This window comes from Rhinoraja longicauda, chromosome 2 (genome assembly GCF_053455715.1).
Source record: "Rhinoraja longicauda isolate Sanriku21f chromosome 2, sRhiLon1.1, whole genome shotgun sequence".
Classification (NCBI taxonomy): domain Eukaryota; kingdom Metazoa; phylum Chordata; class Chondrichthyes; order Rajiformes; family Arhynchobatidae; genus Rhinoraja; species Rhinoraja longicauda.
Genome location: NC_135954.1, coordinates 36,883,080 through 36,907,143, shown reverse-complemented (window position 1 = coordinate 36,907,143; position 24,064 = coordinate 36,883,080). Strand labels below are relative to the sequence as shown.

The 24,064-nt window shown below is 43.0% G+C and overlaps 1 protein-coding gene across 5 annotated transcripts in view; it reads right to left on the bottom strand.

Annotated features, from left to right (window-relative positions):
* Positions 1-24,064, bottom strand: part of cdk14 (cyclin dependent kinase 14) — a 520,407-nt gene that overhangs the window by 264,738 nt on the left and 231,605 nt on the right. For all 5 annotated transcript variants that reach the window (XM_078417377.1, XM_078417369.1, XM_078417397.1 and 2 more), the window contains one exon: positions 13,563-13,686. In XM_078417377.1, coding sequence (XP_078273503.1) covers positions 13,563-13,686 — 124 coding nt within the window. The remainder of the gene's footprint in view (positions 1-13,562; positions 13,687-24,064) is intronic.

The window sequence follows — 24,064 nt, the reverse complement described above, 5'->3', positions numbered from 1 at the left end:
GCTCGAAGGGCTGAATGGCCTACTCCTGCACCTATTGCCTATTGTTTATTGTCTATTGTCTATTGTCAAACATTGTTTTGAGTTTCTTTCTTACTTCCTGACAAGCTAACTGCTGCAAAATCCATTGCAAGACCACAATATCTTTTCTACAACGGGATAGACCTTGTTGGCCTAGTTTTCCCATTCCCCCTTCAGAAATCACCATCCATATTCCCTTATGCCCTCCTTGAGCTTTTCTCAATGCAGAGGCTCTATGTTGCTGCCCTGGGGTGTCCTGATGTCTAGCATGTAACTTCGTTTTTAATTTAGTTCAGAGATACAACGCGGAAACAGGCCCTTTGGCCCATTACGTCTGCACCGACCAGCAATCTACACTAGCACTATCCTACATACTAGGGACAATTTACAATCTTTAACAAATCCAATCAACCTACAAACCTGTATATCATTGGTGCATGAGAGGAAACCAGAGCACCCGGGGAAAACCCTCCTGGTACAAACTCTTTACAGACAGCATCAGTAGTCAGGATCAATCCCGGGTCTCTGGCGCTGTAAGGCGGCAACTTTACCGCTGCACCACCGTGCGACAACTGAGTTTCTAGCAAAATAATATGGAGAATCTCCTTGAAATGACTTCTAATGGACAAAGAAGCTGGAGGCACAGCTTAATCAGCTGTAAAATTATAATTGATTGTTATAAAAAAAAATTAAGTCATAGAGTTACAGGCTCCATGTACCTTGGAAATACATCCTTTGGCTCATCCTATCAAGCCAACCATCAACCACCGAATGACACTAATCCTATATTAATCCTACTTTTTGTTCAGCCCACATTCTCATTAACTTCGTACAGATTTTTCCACTTGATCATTCACAGGATCAATTTACAACAGCCAATTAACCTACCAACCCATGTCTTTGGGATGTGCTAGGAATCTGGTGCAGCTGGAAATCCATGTAGTCACTGGGAGGATGTGCAAACTTGAACATGAACAGCACCAGAGGTCAGGATTGAACCCAAGTCTCTGGCTGCGTGAGGCTGAGACTCCACTCGTCGCACCACTGTGCTGCCCCAAATACTGAACAAAAATGGGGTAAATGCTGCTTCCTGTCTGTCAGGAAGTTGATGATCCACTGACAGAGGGGTTCAGGCACAGTCAACTGGGAGAGTTTGGAGTGTAGTAGTTCTGGCACAATGGTGTTAAATGCAGAGATGATGTCCACAAACAAAATCCTTGCATAGGTCCATTGGCGGACTAGGTGCTGGGGGATGAAGTGCATGCTTAGGTTGACTGCGTCATCCACCGATCTATTGGCCCAGTATGCAAACTACAGAGGGTCCAGCAGGGGGCTTGTGATGTTTTTCAGCTGTGCCAGCACAAGTCTTTCAAAGGTCTTCATGACTACAGAGGTCAGTGCGACAGGCCTGTAGTCATTAAGACCAGTGATCCATGTCTTTTTGGGTACAAGGACAATAGTGGAGACTTTGAAGCAGGCAGGGACAGTACAGGTTTGCAAGGACTGGTTGAAAATATCTGTGTAGACTGGGGCCAGTTGTTCAGCACAGAGCTTGAGGGTAGAGGGGGAAACATTGTCCGGTCCTGGAGATTTCCGGCTTTTCTGTCTCCTGAATAGCCTCTCCACCTCCGCAATTTCTATTGTTGGAGATGGAGAAGTGGCCAGACTGATGTTGGGCAGCAAGGAGGCGGTGGGTAATGGACGAGGGCCCAGTCTTTCAGTCTTTACAGACTGCAGTCAGGCTGTAAGTGGGTGTGAAGTGGTGATTGCAGAGGGGTGCAGAGGGGTGGGGGAAGGGGCCAGTCTTTGCAGAACGGAGTCAGGCTGTGTGTAGGTGTGAAGTGGCGATTGGGGGGGGGGGGGGAGGGGGCAGGGATCCCATGGTTATGTTTCTCAAACCTGCAGTAGAACACATTCGGGTCGTTGATCAAACAACGATTGGTGGGGGGGGGGTCCTCTGGTAGCTGGTTTCTTGCAAGCCCTTCCAAACTGAAGAAGTGTCATTAGCTGAGAAGTTGCTCCTCAGCTTCTCAGAGTACCTTTCCTTGACAGCTCTGATTCCTCTTCTCAGCTTGTACTTGGCCTGCCTGCAGAGGTCTGCATCCCCGCTCCTGTAGGCCTCGTCTTTTGACTGGCGGAGCTGTCTGAGTTCTGCTGTGAACCAGGGCTTGTCGTTGTTGAACCAGATCCGGGTCTTCGTGGGAATGCAACTGTCCTCGCAAAAGCTGACATAGGATGTCACAGTGTCTGTGTACTCATTGAGGCTTGTGGTTGCTTCCCTGGACACATTCCAATCAGTGCAGTCAAAGCAAGACTGTAGTTTTTCAATGCCCTTGCCTGTCCATCTTTTCGTTGTTCTGACCACAGGTTTAGCACATTTTAGTTGCTGCCTGTTGGTCGGAATAAGGTGAACTAAACAATGATCGGAGAGACCCAGAGCCGCCAAAAGAACAGAGCGATAGGCGTTCTTGATTGAAGAGTAGCAGTGATCAAGTGTCCTCTCCCCTCTGGTGGGGCAGGTAACATGAAGTCTGTACTTTGGGAGCTCACGACTGAGGTTAGCCTTGTTAAAGTCCCCCAAAACAATGTCCATGGAGTCCAGGAAGTCACTCTCTACCCTCAATACCTGGTCAGCGAGTTGCATTTGCACCTCACATATACAGGCTTGGGGGGGGGGGGGATGTAAACTCCAGCGAGAATAAAAGAGGTAAAATCCCTCGGAGAATAAAAGGATTTGCAGTTGATAAAGAAAGATTCTAGATTGGGGGAACAGATGTTAGACGGTACCGTGATGTTGCTGCACCAGTTCTGGTTCATGTCATCTGCAAACTTACTAATCATGCAACCTGCAACCACATCAACATCATCCACATATATTGTAAACACCAAAAGCCCAGCGTCTATCCCTGTGAAACATTACCAGTCACAGGCATCTAGTCGTAAAACCACCCATCTACCATTATACCATTATTCTTGCTATTGAGGGCGTGCAGCGTAGGTTTACTAGGTTAATTCCCGGAATGGCGGGACTGTCAATAGACAATAGACAATAGACAATAGGTGCAGGAGTAGGCCATTCAGCCCTTCGAGCCAGCACCGCCATTCAATGCGATCATGGCTGATCACTCTCAATCAGTACCCCGTTCCTGCCTTCTCCCCATACCCCCTCACTCCGCTATCCTTAAGAGCTCTATCCAGCTCTCTCTTGAAAGCATCCAACGAACTGGCCTCCACTGCCCTCTGAGGCAGAGAATTCCACACCTTCACCACTCTCTGACTGAAAAAGTTCTTCCTCATCTCCGTTCTAAATGGCCTACCCCTTATTCTCAAACTGTGGCCCCTTGTTCTGGACTCCCCCAACATTGGGAACATGTTATCTGCCTCTAATGTGTCCAATCCCCTAATTATCTTATATGTTTCAATAAGATCCCCCCTCATCCTTCTAAATTCCAGTGTATACAAGCCCAATCGCTCCAGCCTTTCAACATACGACAGTCCCGCCATTCCGGGAATTAACCTAGTGAACCTACGCTGCACGCCCTCCATAGCAAGAACATCCTTCCTCAAATTTGGAGACCAAAACTGCACACAGTACTCCAGGTGCGGTCTCACCAGGGCCCGGTACAACTGTAGAAGGACCTCTTTGCTCCTATACTCAACTCCTCTTGTTACGAAGGCCAACATTCCATTGGCTTTCTTCACTGCCTGCTGAACCTGCATGCTTCCTTTCATTGACTGATGCACTAGGACACCCAGATCTCGTTGAACTCCCCCTCCTCCTAACTTGACACCATTCAGATAATAATCTGCCTTTCTATTCTTACTTCCAAAGTGAATAACCTCACACTTATCTACATTAAACTGCATCTGCCATGTATCCGCCCACTCACACAACCTGTCCAAGTCACCCTGCAGCCTTATTGCATCTTCCTCACAATTCACACTACCCCCCAACTTAGTATCATCTGCAAATTTGCTAATGGTACTTTTAATCCCTTCGTCTAAGTCATTAATGTATATCGTAAATAGCTGGGGTCCCAGCACCGAACCTTGCGGTACCCCACTGGTCACTGCCTGCCATTCCGAAAGGGACCCATTTATCCCCACTCTTTGCTTTCTGTCTGTCAACCAATTTTCTATCCATGTCAGTACCCTACCCCCAATACCATGTGCCCTAATTTTGCCCACTAATCTCCTATGTGGGACCTTGTCGAAGGCTTTCTGAAAGTCGAGGTACACCACATCCACTGACTCTCCCTTGTCAATTTTCCTAGTTACATCCTCAAAAAATTCCAGTAGATTTGTCAAGCATGATTTCCCCTTCGTAAATCCATGCTGACTCGGAATGATCCCGTTACTGCTATCCAAATGCTCAGCAATTTCGTCTTTTATAATTGACTCCAGCATCTTCCCCACCACTGATGTCAGACTAACTGGTCTATAATTACCCGTTTTCTCTCTCCCTCCTTTCTTAAAAAGTGGGATAACATTTGCTATCCTCCAATCCACAGGAACTGATCCTGAATCTATAGAACATTGAAAAATGATCTCCAATGCTTCCACTATTTCTAGAGCCACCTCCTTAAGTACTCTGGGATGCAGACCATCAGGCCCTGGGGATTTATCAGCCTTCAGTCCCATCAGTCTACCCAAAACCATTTCCTGCCTAATGTGGATTTCCTTCAGTTCCTCCATCACCCTAGGTTCTCCGGCCCCTAGAACATTTGGGAGATTGTGTGTATCTTCCTCAGTGAAGACAGATCCAAAGTAACGGTTTAACTCGTCTGCCATTTCTTTGTTCCCCATAATAAATTCCCCTGCTTCTGTCTTCAAGGGACCCATGTCATATGTTGAAAGACTGGAGCGACTAGGCTTGTATACACTGGAATTTAGAAGGATGAGAGGGGATCTTATCGAAACGTATAAGATTATTAAAGGGTTGGGCACGTTAGAGGCAGGAAACATGTTCCCAATGTTGGGGAAGTCCAGAACAAGGGGCCACAGTTTAAGAATAAGGGGTAGGCCATTTAGAACTGAGATGAGGAAAAACGTTTTCAGTCAGAGAGTTGTGAATCTGGGGAATTCTCTGCCTCAGAAGGCAGTGGAGGCCAATTCTCTGAATGCATTCAAGAGAGAGCTAGATATAGCTCTTAAGGATATGGGGGTATGGGGGGAAGGCAGAAACGGGGTATTGATTGAGAATGATCAGCCATGATCACATTGAATGGTGGTGCTGGCTCGAAGGGCCGAATGGCCTCCTCCTGCACCTATTGTCTATTGTCTTGTCTATGACCAAAATAAATTTGCCAATACCATGGATCAGACCCACCTCCCATGTGGGACCTAGTCAAAGGCCTTACCAATGTCCATGTAAACAACACCTGCTACATCATGTAAACAACACCTACTACACTGTTGTAATTAATACACTTTGTTACAAGCTCAAAACTATTGAGATAAAAATATTGTTTTCAAAATAAAAATCTACCACAAAGACCTAAAAATACCCGTAAAATGATATAAACCAAAAGAAAAAGGCAATTTGCTTTATTTTCCTTTTGCTTCAATTCTTTACTCAACCATCACCATTAAGATCAAAGGGATAATGGATCATGGGCAAGGAATTCTAGAGACACTGGACATAAAGACCAATGGTAGAATGGGTTGTCAGATGCAGCCATCCACATCCAACAATAAATTGCAGACTTCCACATCTTGATGGCAAAGGCAAGAAAATCTCTATGCTATTGTGGTTTCAATGGATGAACACGACTAGTTTCAATCAGAACTGCCAAAAGTAGCCAACACGATCCAGCCCATTGAGTATATTGGTTTAGATTTTTATCTGTGGCAGAAAATTTCAAAGAATAGAATTGCAAATATCAATTTATGTTAATGACAGTGTCATTAATTTCACATGATGTAATTTCCTATTGCACGCTCAAAAAATAAAACAAGCAGTTATTTAATATGCATCGCCTTCCCTGTGCAGTCTCTTATTCGTATCATCCTTATCTGAAGTACACAGCATCCATTCACTGTTTGGAGGAATGATATGGAGGCTTTGGAGAGAGTGTACAAGCAGTTTACCAGAATGCTCCCTTGATTGAAACGTATTCGTGAGAAGAGGTTGGACATACTTGGGATTGTTTATTTGCTGGAGCCTTGGAGATTGAGGAGAAATGTGAAAGTATGAAAAATTATTAGAAGCATGGATAGGCTAGATGGTCAGAACCTATTTCCAGGGTGGAAATGTCGAAGATAGGAGGGCATAGTTTTAAGGAGAGAGGGCAAAGTTTCAAGGAGATATGCAGGACAAGACTTGTTGCACAGAAGGTGGTGGATGCATGGAACGTGCTGCCAGGTGTGGTGGTGGAGAAAGATATGCTAGTGGCATTTCAGAGGCTTTTGGACACGCACATGGATATGCAGGGTATAGAGAGTTATGGATCACACGCAGGAAGAGATTAGTTGAAATGGTCATCATGTTCGGCACAGACATTATGGGCCGAAGGGCTACTCCTATGCTGTAATGTTCTATGTTACAGTGGACACAATGCAGATTAGTGATATTTTCAAGTCAATGATGTGGGATTATGAATTAATTATTTATTAAGATGCATTACACTGATACTGTAAAAGGTAGTGTTGAAGATTATAACAATAGCTGAGAAGGAACCCGACCTAAAACATCACCTGTCCATTTCTGCCACAGATGTTGCCTGGCCCACTGAGTTCCTTCACCACTTTGTGTTTTTCTGATTTAGAATATTTCCTCATACTCATTGAACGAAAAAAACAAAGTGCTGAAGGAACTCAGCTTGTCAGGCAGCATCTGTGGAGGGAAATGGACAGACATCGTTTTGGATCGGGACGCTTCTTTTGACTGCTCACTCTGAAAAAGTTCCCCACCTGAAATATTGTCTGTTCCTTCCCTCCACAGATGCTGCCTGAACTGCTGAGTTCCACCAGCACTTTGTTTATCACTCAAGATTCTTGCTTCTGCATTCTCTGTAGGAAGGATCTGCAGATGCTGGTTTACACCAAGCGAGACACAGAATGCTGGAGTAACTCAGCGGGTCAGGCAGCATCTCGGGAGAGAAGGAATGGGTGACGTTTCAGGTCGAGACCCTTCTTCAGACTGAAGAAGTCTGATCAGTCTGAAGAAGGGTCTCGACCCGAAACGTCACCCATTCCTTCTCTCCCGCGATGTTGCCTGACCTGCTGAGTTACTACAGCATTTTGTGTCTACCTTCGATTTTAACCAGCATCTGCAGTTTTTTTTCTTACAGGTGATGTTTCGGGTCTGAAGAAGGGTCTTGACCCGAAACGTCACCTATTCCTGTTCTCCAGAGATGCCGCCTGACTCGCTGAGTTACTCCAGCATTTTGTGTCGGTCTTCTCTGTATCTCTCTCTCCTTACATTTATTGTCTTGCTAAATATATGGAGGAGCCAGCGCTGCCGTCGCAGCTGCGGCTTGCCTGCAGTCCGTCTGTCTTTTGTGTTTTTTGTTGTTTTTGTCTCAATTGTAGTGTTAATATGATGTAGTGTTGTATGTTATGTTTTGGGGGGGGGGGGGGGGGGGTGGGAGGGAACGGGAACTGTAACTGTAACATTCTCTCTCCAGAACGGAGACGCGACCTTTGTTCTGTGCCGTGTCTCCGTTCCCGTTGCGGCCTACCACCGGCCATGCACCTGGGACCACCTGGGTCTCTGGTTCGCAGAGCCCGCGGTCCGGACTCACCACCTGCGGCGCTGGCTGCCTGCGAATGCTGCGGGAACGGCTGCGACTCTTCTCCGGAGGCTCCGGCGCGGGCCGCGTGGACGTCGGAAGCCCGCAGGCCCCTGGATGGGGGCCGACATCGGGAGCTCCGGCAGCGGCAGAGGCAACGTGTTCGCCCGCCCCGAATCGCGGGGCTTGGGTCGGCCCGCCACGGACCTTTCACCATCCGGCGCGGCCTGAAATAGGCCGCGGGATTTTTTTTCACCGCCCAGCGGGGGCTTCAATATCGGGAGCCCCGACCGCCCCGACGTGGCAACTCCAACAGCCTGACCGCGGGACAAGACGGCAGGGAAGAGAAAAAGACATTCTGGCCTTCCATCACAGTGAGGAGGGACTGGAGGAGACTCACTGTGATGGATGTTTCTTTTTGTTTGGTGTTAGTTGTGATTGTATGTGTTATTGCATTTTTATTGATTAATCTTATTGGTCTTATTGTTCAACTGCGGGTAATGTTTCATTTTACTACACATTTATGTGTATGTAACAAATAAACGACTATTGACTATTGACTATTGAAACAAGTGATGGACAGGTCACCTAAGAAAACAGTAAAGGTTCTAACCAAATTAAAATCTCTGGAATAAATGTAAGTTAATAAAACAGGGTTTAAAGAGGGTAAACTAAAAGAACTATGTGTCTGTCAGAGAGTTTGCAGTTTTATTGTTTGATATGCATATTTGTTTATTTTTCCACCTAGATCCAACAATCATGCTGTATGATGTTAATGTATAAATTATTAAAAGTCCCTTGATATTTCATTCTCATTCTAAATGTATTCATACATCTGCTTAAATAACGAGTCTGCCTCCAATAATAGCAGTCAGGCAAACTTCAGTTTTAGTGACAAGTCCTTGCAATATTTCAATCATTTACATATCTTATTAGGAGGAGTCTACACATTGTACCATTCAGCAAAATGTCTTCCTATTTTTAATTAGAATTATTAATGAATATATTGCAGTGGTGTGGATCAAACCACTCCACACACAATATGTATCACATTTTAATGAAGGCATAGAACAGTACAGCACAGAAACAGACCCTATTGACCCCCAATGACTGTGCCGAGACATTATGCTTTACAACGTGTCTTTTGATACTACAGGGAGTCAAGTTTCTCTTCACAGGCAGTAAACAATAGGTTTACACATTCTGTGGTTAGAACAACAAAAAGTGGGCAAGCGAGGGCATTGAAAAACGAAGTCCTGCTTTGACTGCTACTGGCCGCACCATCCAAATGATGAATCAATAATTTTTTTGGACACCAACTACCATTTGCAACACGGTCACAGTATGTATCAATGAATGCAGGTCACTCTGCAGCATGAGATGGAGCTTACTAGATTGAATGGTGATGTCTTGGAGACAGTTCATATTACAGTGGAGGTGGCGCTGCATGCTCTAAGATTTACAAATGAAAATAAATCTCCCGGGCTTCATCATATATACCAAGGACACCGTGGAACGCTAAAGAATTGCAATGGACCCAGCTGAGATATATGAATCGTCATTAGACATGTGTAAAGTGCCAGAGGTCTGGAGGATGGCTAATGTTCTGCCTCTATTTAAGGAGGGCTGCAAAGAAAAAGCTGGCATAATAGACTAGTAAACCTAGCATCCATGATAGGAAGGTCACTGGGCAGTATTCTGAGGGATAAGACATTTGTGTATTTGGAAAGACTGGGGTTGATTACAAGGAAAACACATATATAGTTCCCTGAAAGTGGCTTTATAGGTTGCTAGGGTGGTGAAAGAAGCTTTTGCAACACCAGCCTTAATCAGTCAGGCAAATTGAGAATAGAAGTTGAGATACAAGGAAATGCAGATGCTGGAATCTTGCACAGAACACAAGGTGCTGGAGTAACTCGACGGGTCAGGCAGCATCTTTGGAGAACATGGATAGGTGGTATTTCATGTCAGGATCTTCTTCAGAAGTTGGGACAATAGACAATAGGTGCAGGAGGAGGCCATTCGGCCCTTCGAGCCAGCACCGCCATTCAATGTGATCATGGCTGATCATTCTCAATCAGTACCCTGTTCCTGCCTTCTCCCCATACCCCCTGACTCCGCTATCCTTAAGAGCTCTATCTAGCTCTCTCTTGAATGCATTCAGAGAATTGGCCTCCACTGCCTTCTGAGGCAGAGAATTCCACAGATTCACAACTCTCTGACTGAAAAAGTTTTTCCTCATCTCAGTTCTAAATGGCCTACCCCTTATTCGTAAACTGTGGCCCCTTGTTCTGGACTCCCCCAACATTGGGAACATGTTTCCTGCCTTTAACGTGTCCAACCCCTTAATAATCTTATACGTTTCGATAAGATCTCCTCTCATCCTTCTAAATTCCAGTGTATACAAGCGTTATGTTACAGTTGTACAAGATGCTGGTGAGGCTGCACCTGGAGTATTGTGTTTAGCTTTGATCACAGTGGAAAGATACCATTAAGCTGCAAAGGGTACAGGCAAGATTTACAAAAATGTAGCCAGGACTCAAGGTCTCTGTTTTTCATACAGAGAGTGGTGAATCTGTGGAATTCTCTGCCACAGAAGGTAGTTGAGGCCAGTTCATTGGCTATATTTAAGAGGGAGTTAGATGTGGCCCTTGTGGCTAAAGGGATCAGGGGGTATGGAGAGAAGGCAGGTACGGGATACTGAGCTGGATGATCAGCCATGATCATATTGAATGGCGGTGCAGGCTCGAAGGGCCGAATGGCCTACTCCTGCACCTATTTTCTATGTTTCTATGTTTCTGAGCTATTGGGAAAGGTTAAGCAGGCTAGGACTTTATTCCTTGGAACACACGACGCTGAGAGGTGATCTTGTAGCGATGTATAGAATTACAAGGAGAATAGATAGGGTGAATGCACAGAGTATTTTCCCCAGGGTGGTGGAATCAAGAACCAGAGGACATATGAATTGAATTGAATACTTTCATGTCACATGTGACAAGTCACAGTGAAATTCTTTGCTTGCATGTTATGTCTTCCTTATGTTTCTTATGCATCTGATGCATCTTATGTTTAAGATGAGAGAGGAAAGATTTAATAGGAACCTGATGGCCAGCTTTTTCACACAAAGGATGGTTTGAATATGAATGAGCTGAATCATCTATCTTTCCACATTTAGATGATCAATGTGGTTTCTGAGGGACCCTATCACTCTTGAGTTACCTTTTTTCCCTTAGTATACTTATAACATCTCTTTGGGAGTCCTTTATTCTAGTCTGCCAGAACTTTCTCATGCCCTTATTTTTGCCCTTCTGATTTCCTTCTTAAGTATGCTCCTTAGTACCTGAACTCCTCCAGGGATACACTTCGTCTATGCCCATAACTGAACCACGCCTTCTTTTTCCTGGCCAGAGCTTCAATTCTCTCATCATCCAGGTTCCTTACTCCTACCTCCCTAGCCCTTCACTCTAAAAAAGACAGAAAGTGGTGGAGTAACTCAGCACCTCTGGCAGCCTTTATCCAACCATCTGCCTATCAACGCCCCCCCACCCCCCATCCCCCTCTCACCTGTATCCACCTATTGCCTTCTAGGCTTTGTCCTGCCCATCCCATCTTGCCCCTCCTCTCTCCCCCCACCTCTCTCCAGAGATGCTGCCTGACCCCCTGAGTTTCTCCAGTACTTTGTGTTTTTTTATAATGGAAAGGAACATTTTCAGGCAGGCAGATGGAAATGGAGATGATTTTCTCCCACACATTGCAATCGTGTGTAACACCTTCACGCCACATTTTTCTCATCACAAAAACATTACTTTTTTGAAATATTACAGCACCTTTAGAACATAAAGCAAATGTTATAATCCACAAAGGCAAATACAATTCAATTATTACTCAGTCAACTGTAGAGAAAGTTCTACGAGGTCATCAAATGCCTATCCCACTCTCTGCAATTTAGCAATTAGCATCACAAAGATTGTAGTTCTGCAAACCATAATTTCATACCACGCACTCGGTAAACACAGCCGATGATCACGGTGGTTTCAAACAATGAACTAATACTGAAACAGTCAATCATTTTCCAAGATTTCCTCGGTAAATGTTCAACTCTGTCATGTCCAGTGCTTATTTGGTAAAAAGAAACTCAAAAATAAATGAATACAAATTCAATTCATAAGCAACATAAAGATGGACCACTCCTGTTTATGTTATGAACTGACTACAGAGCCTGCCACAAACACCTTTTTTGTACCCAGGAGCTAAAGATGCCAGTCCTTTTCTGGCGTTTGTATCAGATTTATTGTATTATTGTTTACTGTATTTTTATTTAGCATGTTGCATTAATGTGCCTGTAAAAATCCAGCAAGTAAGAATTCTATTCTTCCATTCCTGGTGCATGTAACAGTTAAACACTCTCTGCTACATTAACTCAGTTTCTTTCTCCACTGAAGCTACCTGACCTGCTGAACATTTCCACCATTCTCTTTTCTTTCCATTCAGATTTCCAGCAACCACAATAACCTGCACCTCATACTTCTATTCATTGAGTCATAGTCATACAGCGTGGAAACAGGCCCTTCGGCCCAACTTGTCCACGCCGGCCAACATGTCCCATCTACACTAGTCCCACCTGCCTCTGCATTTGGCCCATATCCCTCTAAGCCTGTCCTATCCATGTACCTGTCTAATTGTTTCTTAAATGTTGCGATAGTCCCTGCCTCAACTACCTCCTTTGGCAGCATGTTCCATACACCCATTCCATGGATATTATTGCCTGTTTTGTCTGCTCTCCCCTTATACCTCTTCAAACTTTCTCCAGACTAGCTTTGATTAACAAGCTTTCACCACCTGCTTTTAGATAGCACCAACAGCATGCATCTGTTAGTTTCCATCCGAATCACAAACACGCCTGCTGTTCCATCTACCGCCAGCCCCCCCCCCCCCTTGTTAGCAATGTAAAGAAAACTCCTTTTTCTCTTTTTTTTTCCCATTCCAATGAAAGTTCTTTTATTTTTAAAGCTGACTGTTTATCCACAGACACGGTTTGATATTCTGAGCATCTCACCTGTTTTTATTTTTTTTTGTTGAGATTCCCAACATTTTGTTGATTTCCACCTACCTTTAATCATTAGTTTAGAGTTTGAAGCCCAATACATCTACTTGGATTTGAATACTTTTAAGCACTTAGTTGAGCAGAAGTTTGGGTTTCCTGAAAGCAAACCAGAGAGCAGTCTTCTGCTCCAGTTAACTGCTGGCCTGACAACATTGAGCTGCTTTGAGCCTAAAAGGGACACTGTGGACCAAAGGATTTCTAAAATGTCAAAGACGTTCATAAACATTTGATCTCAGTGGCTACAGAACCAATTCTGAGGACTGAGCACCAGGCTGTCGTGACCTTTCTGGAGTCAGAGGAGACCAGGTGCTCAGTGACATCCTGCATTGTGGTAGCCCCCCTGGGGATAAGAGCATTACAAACCACACCAAAAGACAGAGCGTGGTCTAAAGGCAGGTAAATTGCAAGCTTTTGAAGGCTGGATCAGTGGTGATCCAGCCATAATATACTCCTCCATAGAAAACAATCCCAACATTTTTTGCAACGTCTTATAAGTTAAGTTCCTGATATGCAGCATTAGGTACATAGCTTCTCTTTTCTTGCAAGGACTTTTTTCCCCTCTGATTAGATTATATGAACTATACACAGTACTCTGCTTTCAGTACAAGTAGCAAAGCACACGGCAATGTATTTATTTTTTAATTTAATCATCTGACAAAGTAACTGTCATCTTATTTGCCTCCAATTGGCAAAATGTAATTGCTTACCAAAATCTGCCAGTTTCAGTTCTCCGGTATCACTGATCAGCAGGTTCTGAGGCTTTAAGTCTCGGTGCAAGATGTATTGCTGATGAATGTAGGAGAGACCCCGCAGCAGTTGAAACAGAAAGAGCTAAAAGGCAAGAAAAGGATACTTAGCAATATGGCACGAAATGTCAAGATCATCAGAAATCTTCATCATTCAATTGAACATTGTAAACAATGATACATATTCAAAAATACTCATGTCATATGTTTGAATTCAAATCACTTCGTACCAGTAGATGTACTTATCATACATTAAAACAAAGTTTTTCCATTAAACATTCGGTTTTATTCTTTTTTTTCTTCATTTGACATGTATGCTGACTCACTACCCTATAAGAGTGAACTTTTATTGTGAGTAGCCAACAGACTGTATGATTAATCAAAGAGCATGCAGGAACAGGTCCGATTGTCTTAGCACATAGAACTTACAACATAGAACAGTACAACACAGGGAAAGGCCCATTGGCCTACAATGTCTGCGCGAACATGATTAAACTAATCTCCTCTGCCTGAATGGATATACGGGGAATGGAGTAATCCATATCCCTCCATTCCCTGCATATCCATGTACCTATCTAAAAGCCTATTAAATGCCACTATCGTATCTGTCTTCACCACAGTATGGTGGCGTAGCGGTAGAGTTGCTGCCTTACAGAGCCAGAGACCCGGACTTAATCCTGACCCACGGGTGCTGTCTGTACAGAATCTGTACGTTCTCCCACAGATCTGCGTGGGTTTCCTCCAGGTGCTTCGGTCTCCTCCCACATTCCAAAGATGTACACGTTTGTAAGTTAATTGGCTTCTCTAAAATGTAAATTTTTCCTTGGGTGTGTGCAGGATAGTGTTAGAGTGTGGGGTGATTGCTGGTCGGCATGGTTTCCACGCTGTGTCTCAAAATTTCAAAATGGGTCACTTTCTTTCTTTGAGGTATTGATATCTTTTATATACCATCCAGTTAATCATGATGATTGCCACGTGAACTAAATGGCAATAAAGGGAATCACTTAGGCAAGGAAAATGGTTTTGCTTTCTTATTTGCCTATTAATCTTTTGTTTAAAGTTATGTTATTATTCCACAAATTCCAGAAATTTCAATATTTAAGAAGACCAAATTGTGAAGAATACAAATAATTTGGCAAATTGTAGGAACTGTCTTCACCGGATTTGGTTCAGTTTGTAACGCATTTTGTGCTTTCGAGAGACATAGTTATACTGATCACTGAAATGTTGCAGCCACAAATAATCAGACCGGATTACATACAGCATTGTTGTTCATCCAGCATGTAATTCGAAACAGTCTGAATAAATTTGAAAATTCCTTTCCAACCACATGAAAGCCTATGATTTATATTAAAACATCACCATGCTCTAAATAAATCATGGAAACACAAACTGCTTCAACAAACTTCAGCTGGTCACACAAAAGCCCATTCTTGTAGCTACTCAGTAACAGGTCTGTTACAATATTGAAGAAAGTTAGAATCAAATTAAATTTTACACCTAATTAACTTTATCAAATATGGTACACAGCAGCTCGTGCTAGTGTGGACATATTACAACTAACTGCAAGCCTAGAAACATAAGGACACGAGGAAGGCTAACTTTTCAAAACAGCAAATATTGGAAACGCAAGAGCATTTGAAAAGCACTCAATAATATTATGGGAACATCAACTGTATGCTCCTTCACCAGAGGTTCAAAGTGGAGTCTCACTTCCCTTTTCTCAATGGGAATTAGAAATATGCAGTTTGGTTATCATTGACATCCGTGCAAAATACAATGTATAAAAAGGAACAATTCTGGAAAGATCTAGAGATTTTGATATTCCTGAATGGTAGAACAATTACCATGAATTTAAACCTAATTTGTGACATGTCCACCAAGGATTCAAACTTGTATTAACTATTTAGACATAAAGTACTGGAGCAACTCAGCGGGTCCGGCAGCATGTCTGGAGAAAAAGAACAGGTGGCGCTTCGGGTTGGAACCCTTCTTCAGACTGAAAGTGGAGTGGGGACGGGGAGGGGGGAGGGAGGGGGGAGGGGATCTGGAGGTAGGAAGAGCCCAGAACAAATCAGGGCCAGCAACAGAAGACCAAGGAAGGGTAGAGCCCATAATGACCCAGAGTTGGCTGGGGAAGCAGTGGTAACGAAGGGATACAGGGATGCAAACAGTGGAACGACTGACTGGGGTGGAGGAGGGAGGAGAGGGAGGGAATGCAGAGGTTACTTGAAGTTAGAAAAATCAATGTTCATCTGCTGGATTTGCAGACAAGACTATCAACTTCACTTGTGAGAGGTCACTCCACATCTTCATCACACCAACTGAACATTTTGCTCAGGAATGGTAATTTACTTTTTTGGCCATCAGGACAAGAACTTGTTCCATGCTGTCCCATCTACTCATGTAAAATAACTTTTAAAATATTTTTGACTCAGCATTCCATTGCAATTTGTTGTTTACAAATCGACTGCCAATTTTCCGATGTTATAAAAATAACCACCGTTCAAAAGTACTCAATCAGCTGCAAATCTTTTTGAAAACTTGAGGTTATGTCCATCACAAAATAGATGAAAACCTTTGATAGACACAAAAAGCTGGAGTATCTCAGCGGGTCAGGCAGCATCTCTGAAGAGAAGGAATGGGTGACATTTCGGGTCGAGACCCTTCTTCAGAGTGAAGAAGGGTCTCGACCCGAAAGTTGGAATATCTCAGCGGGACAGGCAGCATCTCTGGAGAGAAGGAATGGGTGATGTTTCGGGTCTCGACCTGAAACATCACCCATTCCTTCTCTCCAGAGATGCTGCCTGTCCCGCTGAGTTACTCCAGCTTTTTGTGTCTATCTTCGGTTTTAACCAGCATCTGCAGTTCCTTCTTACACAAACACAAACCTTTTGTGCCTGTAAGATTTGAGAATTTTTCCCTCATTCTGCAATCAACACCAAACCAAAGAGCTGCAGTTTGGACATTTTAAACGGGAGACTGGGGCTGATAGCGGAGAAAGGCTGCGGTCAGTTTACCAAGGGATGTCACAATCCGTGGGTTCTAAGATGGCCGCAGGACCTCGTGACCAGCCACAAAAGCAAAAACCTTACAGCCCAGTCTCTAGGTTTCTGCAAAGCCACGGCCAGAACAATGGATGGTATTGGCCATGCAGAAACCTGCGAAACCAGGTCGAAGTCCAGACACTGGGGCGCTGACATCAGCATACTCACAATGCCCCAGGCCGACCTACACAGTTAATCTCGTTAAGGGGGCACAATAGCCCATAGAAAACTACCTGGTAGGTGATGGGAAACCAGTTAAACCCATCACCTCGCAACGAAATACCAATGAACACCGTCTGGCCATCCCCGGTACCCCCGGACATAACGCAGGACAAAGGGAAAACTCAATACATATCTTTTAAACAAAGAGATCCCGAGATCTGGCGGGAGATAGGGCGGGTCAGAATAGTATAACTGGCCACGACTTTTGGGTTTTAAACTCAAGAAGAAATAATGCAAGAAAACCTGCAAGGAACGCAAGCCAGGAGGAAGAAGACGAAAAGACGGGCAAGAAAGACACGCTCGCAACAGGGACAGCAACGCTCGCAACGACTGGCCAGGAACGCAAGAAACGGAAGGAAGAAACTCACGGGACAAGCACGACCCTCACGGAAAGCAGCGGAGAAGCAGCACGAACAGCCAGTAACCCCAGTAATAGCCCCATGGTGAGCATGTACCCCGATCCTGCACATCCTGGACATAGTTTTAGTGTAGAGGGGAGGGTGGTTTGAATAAACGTGGGTGTGTAAATGAATATGTGTTGGTCAAGTTTGCGATGTGTCGTACGTTCCCCATCTTACAGTCAAGAATATGTCTAATAAAACTGTGTCTAAGTATTCGTGTAGTTATGCATATGTCTTTTAGAACTGCGTCAAAAGTGTTCGTGTAAGTGTGCATATGTCTAGTAGAACTGTGTCTAAGTATTCGTGTAGTTATGCATATGTCGTTTAGAACTGTGTCTAAGTATTCGTGTAGTTGTGCATATGTCTAATAGAACTGTGTATAAGTATTCATGGACAATAGTCCCAAGCGCTCAATAAAAGCCTTTTCCATTTAAACCCTGGTCTTCAAATCTGGTCTGGTTGAATTTTTCTGCACTATAAACGCTCCTGCATCTAAGTCCAGTGTCTAGAACCGTAGGGGGTGAGTGGGTCGAACCACTCACGGGGAACCAGTGTGCGCGGCCTGGTCAAGGGATCAGAGCAAGGCACGGGGACCTTAGGTCGGGCGAAAGCTCGGCGCAGAAAACCCCTTACATGCCCTATGCGCCCCACCCTCTCACTCTATAGTCACCCCTCCAATGCACATCATTATTATTCCATCTGTCCATTAGCCGCGATGAAAAAGTGAGCTGGGAGAGGAATGTGCAAAGGTTAAAAGATACTAAGATCACTAACATTTGTACCAGTTACCTTGACAACACAAACTACCAATTTATCCATGCTAGTTTAGAAATAGAGATAACTGTTTCTCGAGACTGATATACAGTTGCTCAGTAACAAAAACATTTAAATATCAAGATCCTTATCCTTATTTACTGATGCCCTCCTATTATGCAGGTGCAGAGACAATGGTAGAAAAGCTTTATTGATAAATCGTCCAAGCTGTATACAAAAGAATCTCCAACAAATTAATCCCATACAAACATAAAAATGTACAACTGCTAATTTAAAGAGACTGATCTACAGTCATTACACTAATTAGCATTCAGCCTGAGGAAATATTTCCAGGTACTTTGTTACCCACTTCATCCTGTTAAAGAGTCAGGACAGATGGTTGTCAGAGGCAGATAAACAAGCGGGTGTGCTTGCAGTAGATGATACAGATGCTGAAGGCATTTGCGATACCATCATCCATTCTAACCAGATTTATTGGGCATTGCCTTCAAATTCACTGGGAATGCATTGCAATAACAATATTTGACATGGATACTATTTTAATTGTACTTCTTTACAGGCATGCGTTCACTCTTTTACAAAACATATTAGAAATGTAACAAAGGGAAAAATAAAAATCAATTAGATGCTGGTTTACAAAAAAAGATACAAAGTGCTGGACTAACTCAACGGGCAGGGCAGCATCTCTGGAGGACATGGAAAGGCGACATTTCGGATCAGAATTCTTCATCAGAAAGGTCTGAGGAAGGTTCCCAGCCCAAAACATCACCTATCCATGTTCTCCAGAGATGCTGCCTGACCCGTTGAGTTACTCCATCACTTTGTGTCCTTTTTTAGAATAATTTATTACCCTAGCAAGGGACATCTTTGAATTGGTAAATTGATTGATTTGTGTAAATTTGCGCAAAATTGATCATAAATCGCTTAAGGTGGATATTTTTGTATTCGTGGTCATTTTTGCATACAAAAGTGCGAGTAATTGTAATACCTTGGAAGCTAGATGTGTCTAATTGTAGCTTTAGAAACCAGGCCAACTGGAAAACCCTTTCTGGTAATTGCACAGTAAACCTTATTTCAATAATTTTGAGTTTAGTTTATTCGTGTACATTGAGGTACATTAAAAAACTTTTGTTGCATGCTAACCAGTCAACGGAAACATACAAAAAATAGGTGTAGGAGTAAGCCATTCAGCCCTATGAGTCAGCACCACCATTTATGGCTGATCATCCAAAATCAGTACCCGGTTCCTGCTTTCTCCCCAGATCAAAGCTTAAAGAAGATGGTAGTGACTTAGCAAAAGCAGCTATTCTGTCTGGAGAAGGTGTGAACAGAAGCAGGTGCATGAGAACAGAGGAGAGGGGGAAAGAAAACAAGGTTGCAACTGTTAGTTGGAGAACATAGTGGGTGCTGGAAATATGAAACAAAAGGATGCTGGAGGTACTCAGCAGGTCAGGCAGCATCTGTGGAATGAGAAAAACTAATTTCAAGTTACAGATGGATTAATTTTGACCAGAGCTGCCCAGTTATAATCATGGAGTTGTACAGCAAAGAAATTGGCCCTTTTACCCACCACTTCCATGCCAATCTTTTCACCCATCCACATTATCCCACTTCCCCACATTAGACACATTTTCTTTTTACATCTTGCTTACCTAAATGCCTATCTAGATGTCTCTTAAACACAATGATTGCATTTGATTACACCTCTTCCTCTGGCAGCAAATTCCAGATATCAATCACTGTCTATAAATAAAACTGTCCCCTCAAATCCCCTTAAAGCACCTGCTTCTCACCTATAACACTTGTGCTCTCTCATTTTTGATACCCCCACGATGAGAAAAAAAGACGCTGACCAACTATCTGTCCTATGTGACAAATACTCAAAAGGCTTGTTATCTATAGAAACAAGGAACTGCAGATGCTGGTTTACAAAAAAAAGACTCCAATTGCTGGAGTAACACAACGGGTCAGTCAGCATCTCTGGAGAACATGGGCATTTTGGATCGGGGTGCATCTTCAGATTCAGATGGGTGATGTTTTGGGTCACTGCTTATCTATAGTAATTGAAGTCAGTGTCGAGAAGGCTCTAATGTGCCTGACTGGAAGACTGTTCCTTGAATTACATTAGGCTTATTTGGCACAGTGTAAGATGCCAAGGACAGAGATCAGTGTGAGACTGGGGTGGAAAATTAAAGTTGACAGGAAATTGAAAGATCTAGTCTCTCTCTTTGGCCTTTTACACTGTTCAAGCAAGGCCCAATTTTATTTCAAATTTCCAGCTTTATCCTCATTAATCTCCTTTTATTTACAATTCTTCCAGAAAGATTAACTGGGATAAATAAGCATTCACCGTTCTCCCTCTGACAAGCCAATCCCTTTTTGTCATTCAGTGTTCCCCGGTCCCCACTCTCACTGTTCTACATTCACAGAATAGTGCACAGAATACACTCAACCTCCTCAGCAACAGAACACAATCAGTACGAATTGGCAGCAACATTTCCTACTTGATACCATCAGCACAGGAGCACCTCAAGCCTGTGTGCTCAACCCCCTGCCCCACTCACACTAAACCCATGACTGCACAGCCAGACACAGTTTCAACTCCATCTTCAAATTTGCCACCATTGTCGGACGAGTTACAGATGATGACGAGTCAGAGTATAGGAAGGAGATGATCGAATGCCCGATCAACAACCTTGCTGTCAATGTCAGTAAAACCACAAACTGATTGTTGACTTTAGAAGTGGAAGTCCCAGGATCCACAAACCTATCTTTATCGATGGGACAATGGTGGAGGATGTCAAAAACTTCAATTTCATGGATGTGCATATCTCTGAAGATCTGTCCTGGACCCAGCACACTGATGCAATCATAGAGAAACCCCATCAATGCCTCAACTTCCAGAGAAGATTGAAGAAATTTGGTATGTCATTGAATACTCTCTTGAACTTCTACAGGTGTCCAGTAGAGGGCATATTGACTAGTTGCATTGCAGCCTAGTTTGGCAACTCAAATGTCCAGGAACAAGAGAATTGCAAAAAGGAGTGAACACTGCCCAGTCATCACAGGTACTGACCTCCCCATCATCATAAGGATCTACAGGAGTCGCTGCCCTAAAAAGGCAGCCAGCATTATCAGGGAAACGCACCACACTGGCCACTTTCTCATTTCACTCCTGCCATTGGGAAGAAGGTAAGGAACCTAAAAACTCTAATGTCCAGGTTCCGTCCAGGTTCAGGAACAACTTCTTCACAACAACCATCAGGCTATTAAATGCTACAACCTCCAACTAAGCTCGGAACTCCATAGGCTTGGGGAGAATTGTTTTTATCTTTGCACTGTTATTGTTTGTTTATTTTTTTATATATATAGATCTTTTTAATGGTATTATTATGGTATTTACAGAGTACTATGTGTGTACGAATGCTGTGCTGCTGGAAGTAAAAACGTCATTGCTCTGTTTCAGGACATATGACAATAAAACACTCTTGACTCTGGAATTCATGCAGGTTCATGGATACATTATTACAAAAGGTTCTGAATTATTACAGAACGTAGTATTTACAAAAAAAAAGGAAATCACTTCCTTCAGTCACTCAAGTTATATTCTCTTTAATAAGATGTTCGGAAGGAAAACAGGTCAATCTAACTCAACATTATGTGTTGGTATTTCCAACTGTAATATAGCAAGTGGAAATGTCAATTATCAATCCAATTTCACAATATTAATATGGAATCTCTCACATACAAACCTGCGGAAACCTGCCAGTATACATTTCCAAATTCAAATCCAGTGGTGTATTTTATTTGCATTTGGCTAATTTGACTGAAAATCAGACTTCAAGCCTATTAATTGCAATGGTCCATTTCATAAACTCATCTATTAAAACATCTGGCCAGCTTCAGCTCTGTTAAATGGATGTATTGGGCAAGTATCTTATGATCCAAGGCAGGCACTTAGCAAAGGTTCCCCTTCCTTGGGATTCTGTACCGGCATTAGACCAGTGATTCTGGCCTTAACTGCTGTCCCCCCCACGTTCTGCTCCCATCAGTCTCCAGGTTTTTGGTGTGAGGGTGAGGAACATCATCTGATATCTTCACGAGATGATGTATAAAACAATTGAAGAGTAAGAAAAAGACCAAGTGTGCTTTGCACTTGCTACAGAGAGCTCTTTGATCGTAAACCGGACATGCAAACGTCTCACGAGAACTGGTATTTCAAATACTAATTAAACTTCTCAGGGTGTGTTTGTACATCTCTGACTAATGAAAAACAAAATCTCAAGGGACAGTTACTTTGATTAAAAGAAAAGAGTACTGTAGACAATTTTTAGTTTTGCACATCTCCGAGGATTCAAGATTTTAGTAAAATGACATCCATACCCAGAAGCCTTAGATTGCAACCTATTATGCACAAGATAGTTAACCTTGTGATAAAGATATACAGCATGGAAACAGACCCCTTGGCCCAACTTGCCCACACCGATTAACACGTCCCATCTACAATTGGTCCCACCTGCCTGCGTTTGGTGTGTATCCCTCTAAAAACCTGCCCTATCCATGTACCTATCTAAATGTTTCTTAAACGTTGAGGAAATGCTGATTGAAGCAATATTATTTGCCCAAACAATTTACCTGTGACATATGCCTCATGTTTCCCTTGAAGTTAAATCATTCAATGATGTGTATTGAAACTGACTTGGGCAGAGCCAACCTTGTCAATACCACTTCTTCTCTCCTATTAAAGATTGTTATTTCAATAAATCTCGATCGTGCAGATAATTGTCCTCAGTTCACCATTGTTAACGTAGGCATCTGTTCAGTTTGGTCAATTGCCAAGTCAGATTTCACCAGGATGTGCTGGCTCTGGAGAGAGTCCAGAGGAGGTTTACAAGAATGATCCCAGTAATGAGTAGGTTAACTTATGATGAACGTTTGTCGGCAAAAACTGGGCCTGTACTCATTGGAGTTTAGAAGAATGAGGGGGGACTTAATTGAAAATGCAGAATAGTGAAAGGCATGGATAGAGTGGATGTTTCCACTGATGGGAGAGTTTAGGACTAGAGGTCATAGCCTCAGAATTAAAGGACGTTCTTTTAGGAATGAGATGAGGAGAAATTTCTTTAGTCAGACGGTGGTGAATCTGTAGAATTCTTTGCCACAGAAGTCTATGGAAGCCAAGTCAGTAGATATTTTTAAGACAGAGATAGATAGGTTCTTGATTAGTACAGGTGTCAGAGGTTACAGGGAGAAGGCAGGAGAATGGCGGTAAGAGGGAGAGATGGATCAGCCATGATTGAATGGCGGAGTAGACTTGATGGGCCGAATGGCCTAATTCTACTCCTATTCCTTATGACCTGATGACTAGTGTAGATGGACCCTGTTGGTCGGTGTAGGCAAGTTGGGCTAGAGGGCTTGTTTCAATGCTGCATGACTCTTTGACTTGCTATATAAAAATAATCGTATTTATACCTTTCAGCCCTTCCATAACTGTGATCTGCATTTATATCAGAAAATCTTCACTTTATTACATTTACTTCCAGACACACCTCGCTGTCAAGTGAAAGGAACTGCAGAATTAGCCGAGCAGCATCCGGTGCAAATGTTTTATAAATAAATTCAGATCATTGTAATCTTCTACCTGAATTTGTAACCGATAGCTATGACCAGCACCTACAGTTGATGCCAACATGAATAAAGCTGTGCTGGAAACTATTTTTTACTACTATGCTAACTGCCAGCTACAAACTATAAATCTGAAGTTTCAATTTTCAGAACTGTTTATTTTTCTACTTCTGGTGTCAGGTAATTAAAAATATAAACAATTTTAATCAATGCACAAGAACAAAATCTTGTCAGATTATTTAAGTGCAAAAAGGCATTTGCAAACCACATATATCAGTCTGAAAAAAATGAGTACTGAATAAATTAATTGAGTATATTTAGCAAAAGCAAATATCCCAAAAGTTGTCATTAAATGACCTAATGTAGAGAGGGAGGCAGGAAAGACTGCAGACAA